The following is a 9,475-nucleotide window of genomic DNA, read 5'->3' on the forward strand; positions in this document are numbered from 1 at the left end:
TTCACAAATCAGGCTAATGCTGCCATACACCTGCCAAAAAATTGTTTGAAAATCTGTCATTTGGTCAAATCTTCTGTTTTTCCTCCAGTTAATGGGCACAAATAGAAAATAATTTTCAACTTTTCAGAGACGAAAAATCAAAGGAACAGTTTTGAAAATCTGCCGGCCGATCGATAAGCGAACGATAAATTGAAAGGTTAATGTGTTTCTCGGCCGACCTGTTTGCACTAGGTATATGTGACAAACTAAATTCATTTATGTCCATTGAATGATTTATCGTTCGAAATTCGGTCATTACATGATGGCACGATCGTCTGCTCTCGTTTTTCGAAAATGAGTTTGCCCGATATTTCGGCTAGTATATGGCCAGCATTAATCTTTGTTAGGGAGAACTTCTCCTTTGCCGAGATAATCCATCCACCTCACAGGTGTGGCATATCAAGATGCTAATTAGACAGCATGATTATTGCACAGGTGTGCCTTATGCTGGCCACAATAAAGGCCACTCTAAAATACTAAAATGTATCTCACAAAAGTGAGTGCACCCCTCACATTTTTGTAAATATGTTATAATACCTTTTCATGTGACAACACTGAAGAAATTACACTTTGCTACAATGTAAAGTAATGAGTGTACAGCTTGTATACCAGTGTAAATTTGCTGTCCCCTCAAAATAACTCAGCACACAGCTATTAATGTCTAAACCGCTGGCTACAAAAGTGGGTACAACCCTAAGTGAAAATGTTCAAATTAGGCCCAATTAGCCATTTTCCCTCCCTGGTGTCATGTGACTCGTTAGTGTTACAAGGTCTCAGGTGTGAATGGGGAGCAGGTGTGTTTAATTTGGTGTTATCACTCTCACTCTCTCATACTGGTCACTGGAATTTCAACATGGCACCTCATGCAAAGAAATCTCTGAGGACCAGGAAAAAAGAATTGTTGCTCTACATTAAGATGGCCATACAGCTGTTTAACAGGACAGGTTTCCACTCAGAACAGGCCTCGCCATGGTCGACCAAAGAAGTTGAGTGCACATGCTCAGCGTCATATCCAGGGGTTGCCTTTGGGAAATAGATGTATGAGTGCTGCCAGCATTGCTGCAGAGGTTGAGGGGGTGGTCAGCCTTCCAGTGCTCAGACCATACGCCCCACACTGCATCAAATTGGTCTGCATGGCTGTCCTCCCAGAAGGAAGCCTCTTCTAAAGATGATGCACAAGAAAGCCTGCAAACAGTTTGCTGAAGACAACCAGACTAAGGACATGGATTACTGGAACCATGTCCTGTGGTCTGATGAGACCAAGATAAACTTATTTGGTTCAGATGGTGTCAAGCATGTGTGGCAGCAACCAGGTGAGGAGTACAAAGTGCAAAGACAAGTGTGTCTTGCCTACAGTCAAGCATGATGGTTAGAATGTCATGGTCTGGGGCTGCATGAGTGCTGCCGGCACTGGGAAGCTACAGTTCATTAAGGGAACCATGAATGCCAACATATACTGTGACATACTGATTAAAAGCATTATCCCCTTCGGAGACTGGGCCGCAGGGTAGTATTCCAACCCCAAACACACCTCCAAGACGACCACTGCCTTGCTAAAGAAGCTGAGGGTAAAGGTGATAGACTTGCCAAGCATGTCTCCAGACCTAAACCCCATTGAGCATCTATGGGGCATCCCCAAACATAAGGTAGAGGAGTGCAAGGTCTCTAACACCCACAAGTTCCATGATGTCTTCATGGAGGAGTGGAAGAGGACCCTAGTAGCAACCTCTGAAGCTCTGGTGAACTTCATGCCCAAGAGGGTTAAGGCAGTGCTGGAAAATAATGGGTGCCATACAAGAAATTGACACTTTGGGCCCAATTTGGACATTTTCACTTAGGGGTGTACTCACTTTTGTTTCCACTGGTTTTGACATTTATGGCTGTGTGTTGAGTTATTTTGAGGGGACAGCAAATTTACACTATTATACAAGCTGTACACTCACTACTTTACATTGTAGCAAAGTGTCATTTCTTCAGTGTTGTCACTGTAAAAGATATAATAAAATATTTACAAAAAATTTGAGGGGTGTACTAACTGTTTTAAGATACTGTGTAAATATATATATATATATATATATATATATATATATATATATATATATATATATATATATACATATATACACATACATACATACATACAGTATATATACACATTGGACAAAATTATAAATGCAACACTTTTGTTTTTGCCCCCATTTTTCATAAGCTGAACTCAAAGATCTAAGACTTTTTCTATGTACACAAAAGGCCTATTTCTCTCAAATATTGTTCACAAATTTGGTTAAATCTGTGTTAGTGGGCACTTCTCCTTTGCTGAGATAATCCATCCACCTCACAGGTGTGACATATCAAGATGCTGATTAGACAGCATGATTATTGCATAGGTGTGCCTTAGGCTGGCCTCAATAAAAAGCCACTCTAAAATGTGCAGTTTTATCACACAGCACAATGCCACAGATGTCGCAAGTTTTGAGGCAGCGTGCAATTGGCATGCTGACTGCAGGAATGTCCACAAGAGCTGTTGCCCATGAATTGAATGTTAATTTCTCTACCATAAGCCGCCTCCAAAGGCGTTTCAGAGAATTTGGCAGTACATCCAACCGGCCTCACAACCACAGACCATGTGTAACCACACCAGCCCAGGACCTCCACATCCAGCGTCTTCACCTCCAAGATCCTCTGAGACCAGCCACCCAGACAGCAGCTGCAACAATCGGTTTGCATAACCAAAGAATTTCTCCACAAACTGTCAGAAACCATCTCAGGGAAGCTCATCTGCATGCTCGACGTCCTCATTGGGGGTCTCGACTTGACTGCAGTTTGTCGTCGTAACTGCCTTGAGTTAGAAAATGCTCACATTCGATGGCGTCTGGCGCTTTAGAGAGGTGTTCTCTTCCTGGATGAATCCCGGTTTTCACTGTACAGGGCAGATGGCAGACTGCGTGTATAACGTTGTGTGGATGAGCTGTTTGCTGATGTCAACGTTGAGGATCAAGTGGCTCATGGTGGTGGTTTAGTTATGATATGGGCAGGTGTATGTTATGGACAAAAAAACACAGGTGCATTTTATTGATGGCATTTTGAATGCACAGAGATAGCGTGACGAGATCCTGAGGCCCATTGTTGTGCCATTCATCCACGACCATCACCTCATGTTGCAGCATGATAATGCACGGCCCCATGTTGCAAGGATCTGTACACAATTCCTGGAAGATAAAAACATCCCAGTTCTTGCATGGCCAGCATACTCACCAGACATGTCACCCATTCAGCATGTTAGGGCCTGCCAATATCCAGCAACTTCGCACAGCCATTGAAGAGGAGTGGACCAACATTCCACAGGCCACAATCAACAACCTGATCAACTCTATGTGAAGAAGATGTGTTGCACTGCGTGAGGCAAATGGTGGTCACACCAGATACTGACTGGTTTTCGGTCCCCCCGGACTCCCCCAAATACAGTAAAACTGCACATATATATATTCTGAAATGATATCTAAACCCAAGAACAAAAATGTAATATATTGCAGCTTGCCAGTCCTTAGATGTGGTGGTTGCATTAGTTTTATTTTTTTAGGCTAAGAACTTTCATCAAGTACAAAAGATACCTGTTGATTTTGCCAAAAATGCAAATTTCTTCAACAAAGAAGATTGAACATGGACTGAACAAGATTGAATCAAGCCGTGTATGGTGGCCTTTAGTAAATCAAGCCCACAGAGTTTTAAGCGGATTCTTACCCATTTTTTAAAGATATGCTTATTATAAAGCCGACCCATAGTCTGTTATTAATGGATATTATACAGTAATTTTTTTTAAATTTGAAAGTACTTTTTTCTTTAATTTTCGCTGCACTTCTGGTCACGATTGCCTAGGCGTGTGACTTCATTAGATATCCCATTAACTGAGATGTTGGCGTCATTGATCCCAGGAGTCTTTGGGTATCCTAAGCTTTTAACATTGCTATATTTCCCCATGGGAAGTGGTGCAATCGGGAGGAGTAAGGCACCATTTTTTAAGAAGTGGGTCACCTGCTGATGGCTTCTGGGTTTTCAGTTGTTATTAGGCTTCTCCAACAACAGGGGGGGAACTTCCGCTGGTGCTGCCATTGCAATAGCAACCTGATAACAACAATGCATGCTGCACAGTCATTACTGCGCAGGCGCAAGACCAGGAGGTGCATTCTGGGTAGCCAGCAGCACAAAATCCTGGAAATGAATGGGCACTGGTTTCACACGCCCACAGCTGTGATGGCTGCCACCAGAATTTCTGCAGGGGATAAGAAACTACACATTTAGCAAGTACATATTGTATGGACATGTATGATAATATCCACATTAGATGCAGCAATTCCTAAGAATCAAGAGGATGTTATTATTAAAATTCGGGTAGGAGACTGTATTGCCTCTTTAATTACACTTTCCTGAACTTGTGTATAGTGTGTTGTTGATGGGGGAATCCCTCCCATTGTACTATTGAATTCTGACAGCAGGAGGTTTCCCCTCCTTTAGAATACAATGATCACTGCTTGGGAAATGGAAAAATTAAACCCATTTTATGACACTATGGGCTCAATTCTTTAGGCAATATCGCATGCAATATTTGGATCGCGTGACTCACTTAATCCAAATATTGCACGCATTATTGATAAAGTTAAACTTTTTGGGAAAAAAAAGAAAAAAGAAAAAGAAAAGTTAATTCACTATCAGTTTATACGGTATTTAACACACAAATAACAAATGCAACAAAACAAATACTGCAGTTGTTAAATAAGGTATGGTCTAGCCCTCCCCAAAGCACCCCCCACCCCTTTCCTGTAATGAGGGCAAATGGACTGGTATGGTTCAGAAGAGAGGGAGACACACATTAACCACCCCCCCCCCCCCCCCCCCACCAATACACACCTTTTCTGTCATGCCAGCATGCCAGGCTGCATGCTTGGATAAGGATCCTGTAAAGAATTTGGGTGGGCCTCACACCTTTTTTTTTTTTATTTTTTTGGGTGAGGATCCCACTTAAAATCCATACCAGACCAGAAGGGCCTGACGTGGATTGTGGTGAGACCCACACACCATTTTTTTTTCTTTTTTTCTTTTACTATTGGCTCCATTGTTTACATTCTGCTGTCAGCCCGGATTCCGAGATCTGAGGTCTGAAGTGCATGCACTGGGGGTGATCCAAGGTCTGACGTGCATACAATAGGGTTGATCTATTGTCTGAAGTGCTGGCATTGGTGCTGATCTGAGTTATTGTATTTGTGTACCCATAGCTTTACTGCTAATGTGCTAATGACAGTTTAAACTCACTGATCATTATACGACAATTCGTGAATTTGACTTGTCATTAGCAGTAACAAACATGAGTGCAAAAATGAAAAACACAACTGTGCTATTGTTCACTGGTATAACGGTTGTCTAAATTGAAATCTGATCTGAGCTCTGAAGTGCATGCATTGGGGCTAAGCTGAAGTCCAAAGTACACGTATTGGAGCTAATGTGTGGTCTGAAGTACATGCATTGGTGCTGCTCAGGGATCTGAAGTCGTTGGGCCATTATGAGGCCTGAAATCCATGCATTGGGGCTAATCTGAGGTCTGACGTGCATGCATGGGGGCTGATCTAGCCGGGGGAGGACTGGGCCAGGGGGCAGGGGGGCAATTGGTCCCCTGGGCCGTTCTGACGTCCCGTAAAAAGGCTGCACTGCTTTTGCCACAGATATGCCTTAAGGATTCCTGGTGAAGAGAAGTAAAAAGTCCCTGCCACTGACCTACTGAGTGTGGGTTGAAGACAAGGACAAAGCGCATGCTGTAAACTGTGTCTGAGCAGAGGTCAGTTCCATGCCCCACTGGAGATTCTTCTCCCCCAGACAGTCTTGACTGAGCTGTCCCAGCTCCCCCCAAGCACCCCCTGCTGGCCAAATCAGAAACCCGGATTCAGCAGGTAAGTAGAAAGTATCTGGAGCAGAACTTCAGCTTGGAATGGAGGTCAGGAGGAGGACGGAAAGAGGGAGAGTGGGAGGGGGGCCGAGTCGCTGCACCATGGGCCTCTGGTTTGTACTTGCCCCCTGGGCTGAAAGTTGCCAGTCTGCCCCTGGATCTAGCTGTACTGTTAATGGCAGTTTAATCTCATTGATTATTATATAATAATAAGTTTAACTTGCCATTAGCAGTACAACTATGAGTGCATAAAATAAAAAGGCACTTAAACTACAGCGAGCTATTGTTCATTAGCATGTCAGTTGTCTAATGCCTATGAAGATGACATTTAATGTGAAAAAGGTTGCTGACCCCTGCTATACCCAAACACAGAAAAAGTTTTGGCTTTAAATATACGGTAACTTTCAGAGCCATAACTCCTATACAGTGATGGCTGCTACTGTCTAACTCCTGAAATTGGTACCAGTTCCAGAGAAGGTATAAAGCTGTGATTTGGCCCAGAACTAGCACCCTCTTGGAATTCAGCCACTATCAGTTTCCAAAATTCTTGTGACCATTTCCCCTTCGAATGACCCTCTTACCAATATAGGTCAGTATTCCAAGAGTACTGCTGAAGTACCAGTCACAGGCCTCACTCTTCCCTGGCAGCGGAGCAAACTGGAGAGGTCTCCCAGGTTTCAGCCCACAAGCTATAGAGATGTTCATCGATCGTGGCAAGTTCCAGTGTTGCACCAACATGTAATTTCCAATTCCAAAATCATCAAAAGTGGCAGAATACTGTATGTAAAAAAAAAAGCTAACATTAACACAGGATATTTGAAGGGGTGACTCAACAAAATATGAAAAGGCACCATAAAGATATTGCTAAGAGTATCAAAATGGCCAGAGATGAGTGATTTACTCACGTCATTTCATGGCTCTCTATACTTATTAGTCACTGGGCCTATACTGTATTCCCAACAAAGTCAATAGGACTACAAAGAAAAGTTTGTCACATAAAATAGATTAATAAACAGCTATGTTATCAAGTATGCAGCCTGTTCATTCTACCCTAGTGTCTCAGAAAACCTCTGTAAATAGACAATGTTTACTGTTTCTATTTGGGCTCCCATATACTCCCTATTCACCCCTGCTATTTATTTGGCACTCATATTAAACCACAGATATTAGGAATAGAAGTATCGTGTAGTGTAAAAACACCCCCCCAGCCAAAGCTCAATGTGGAATCCTGGTGAGAAGTGGCCTCATTTTCAACTTCTCCTAGGCCACGCCATCTGACACATTTTGCCCCACCCAAGGGCCTTAGTCATAGAGGTATCTCTATGACTAAGCCCTGGGGGTGGGGTGAAATGCATTAACAGGTATGACCCAGGAGGAGTTAAAGCTGAGGCCACTTCTCACCAGGATTTCACATTGAGCTGTCGTTGCGGGGTGTCTTCCTTCTACATGAACACTATACTTTCTGGATGAGCAGCTCACATGCCAGCACTCTTCTGACCAGTGGATCACCACAGTGGTAATGCCTGGCACTGTGAGCAAACTGTAATGGATCACAGTATATAGTGGAATAAGAGGATGCCACTCAGTGTGTAGATGGATAAAAGATCTACTGGCAGGATCAACAGGCTATAAAACTATATTATGTATCATTACTCCTTTTGGGGGGTGAAGAATGACTCCGCAAGTAGTATGGCAAGTCAACATTTCCATCTCAGGATCCTTGACGTGTTGTGTAGTGCCATCTTAAGAGCATTTCAGGCCCCCGGGCAGTGCGCTGGGGCCCTGCCTACACAATCACCCACGAGAATAAAAAAGCAAATTATCGATAAGGCGGTATTTATTGGTACAGCAGTGCAAGGCTAATGACAGCTTTCAAGTTCAGTGGCTGGGTCCGGCGAACACACACACGGACGGGAGTTAGACTCGACTGTCCTGTGTGTGCCTGTTCCTGTGGAGGCAGACAGGCATTCCTGCAGTTGTGGGCTCCCCTCCATGGCCCAGGTGGCCTGACAGCAGCGCAGGGCCGACAGGCACTTGCCACCTGCTAAGTTCGGTGGCGGGATGCACATGTGAATCAGGACTAATGCTTGGCTGGGGCTAGGTCATTGGGCAGGTGGGGGCCCCCAGGCAAGTGGGGCCCCTGGGCAACTGCCCAGCATGCCCATTCGGTAAGATGGCCCTGGTGTTGTGCAGTAAAAAATAAGTTGAGTGACAGTCATTTTACATTTTTTTGCGGAACTCAATTTCAAGAGTGATGGTTTAAGGGTGCGCGATACCTAAAAGAGTACAAAAATAGGACAGGTATTGTGATAGTAGTAGGCCCTTTAAGAGCTGCCTCTTGATGATTTCCGCCAGACAGATCTTTGACCCTCTAAGAGCAGTCGCAGTCTCAGGTGCAGTGGTTCTTTCTAAGCAATCAGGTTTTTAACCCTCAGATGATAGTCAATGATACCTGGATTGGTGAGCATTGAATCCTTCTTACAATGTCCAGAGGAAAGCTTCTACCCAGTTCCTCTGCGAAGCTCTTCTACAAAAAGATTATTGGCAGACGTTCCTTCTTACCTAGCTTCCTCCAAATATACATTCAGGCAGGGCAGCTAAAGTCCTTGGACATCCAGCACAAGCCCAAGGCTGAGGCAAGGCCCAAAAGGGAGGACACTCTGTGTGGACATCCTCTCCAGCCAAAAGCACAGGGGGTGAAGAAAGAGAACTGCGGAAAGGTGTCCCTAATAAATACCATCTTCCTAAACCACACCTATGTACAAAGTCCCAGAGAATGGTTGGATCAAATAAATGTTCATAACTCAGTGATTATCCTTTCCTCACTAATTATTGGATCCTCTCCAAGGCCCTATTTACAATTGTGGGTAGGGATAGATAAAAACAGGTGGTTGGGCTGGATTTTTACCACCTCTCTGCAGCCTCTCCCCCCCCCCCCCCCCTCCTGAGCTGTAAAGGCAGCAGCAAAAATGATCCCCTCTGGGCAAAACCATCCCCCCAACACGACCCATGTAAGTGAATGTGAGCACACCACAACTTTGTACAATGTATGCGGTTGTGGTGCGATGATGAGGGCTTTTAGGAGTTAAAATAGGCAGTGAAGGGACGAAAGGTCTCCTTAAGGCCTGTAAAAACACCCATTGCTGATCGATTTTCAGAGGGCAACAGTAGTGTAAATGAGTCCTAACAGTACCAGACAGAAGCAATCAACACCTTCTGAGTCCAGAAACATTTTATACAGAGCTCAGGCTGCTTACAGTTTAGCAGCAATCCACTAAATTTAATTAGTTAAACTAACATTATAGGGCAGGGTCCCTTCTATGTCAAGAAAAAAAAAACTATGTTGTACAGTAGCTAGTGATAGACAGCATCATATATGTCATTTTCTCCGTTCCAGTGCTTTAGCCTTCATCAATACCTTCAGTTTGACACTTCCTGGAGTGTCAGATGCCTGTGTCCCTTGCTGAGAGCTGGTTTCTACCTCAAACTCCTGAGTGTTTT

General features: G+C 43.9%; 1 protein-coding gene across 3 annotated transcripts in view; it reads right to left on the reverse strand.

Moving 5' to 3' along the window:
* Window positions 1-9,475, reverse strand: part of PKHD1 (PKHD1 ciliary IPT domain containing fibrocystin/polyductin) — a 1,006,139-nt gene that overhangs the window by 407,670 nt on the left and 588,994 nt on the right. For all 3 annotated transcript variants that reach the window (XM_082249887.1, XM_082249888.1, XM_082249886.1), the window contains exon 49: window positions 6,556-6,751. In XM_082249887.1, coding sequence (XP_082106013.1) covers window positions 6,556-6,751 — 196 coding nt within the window. The remainder of the gene's footprint in view (window positions 1-6,555; window positions 6,752-9,475) is intronic.

This window comes from Pelophylax lessonae, assembly GCF_965119305.1.
Source record: "Pelophylax lessonae genome assembly, chromosome: 3".
Taxonomy (NCBI): domain Eukaryota; kingdom Metazoa; phylum Chordata; class Amphibia; order Anura; family Ranidae; genus Pelophylax; species Pelophylax lessonae.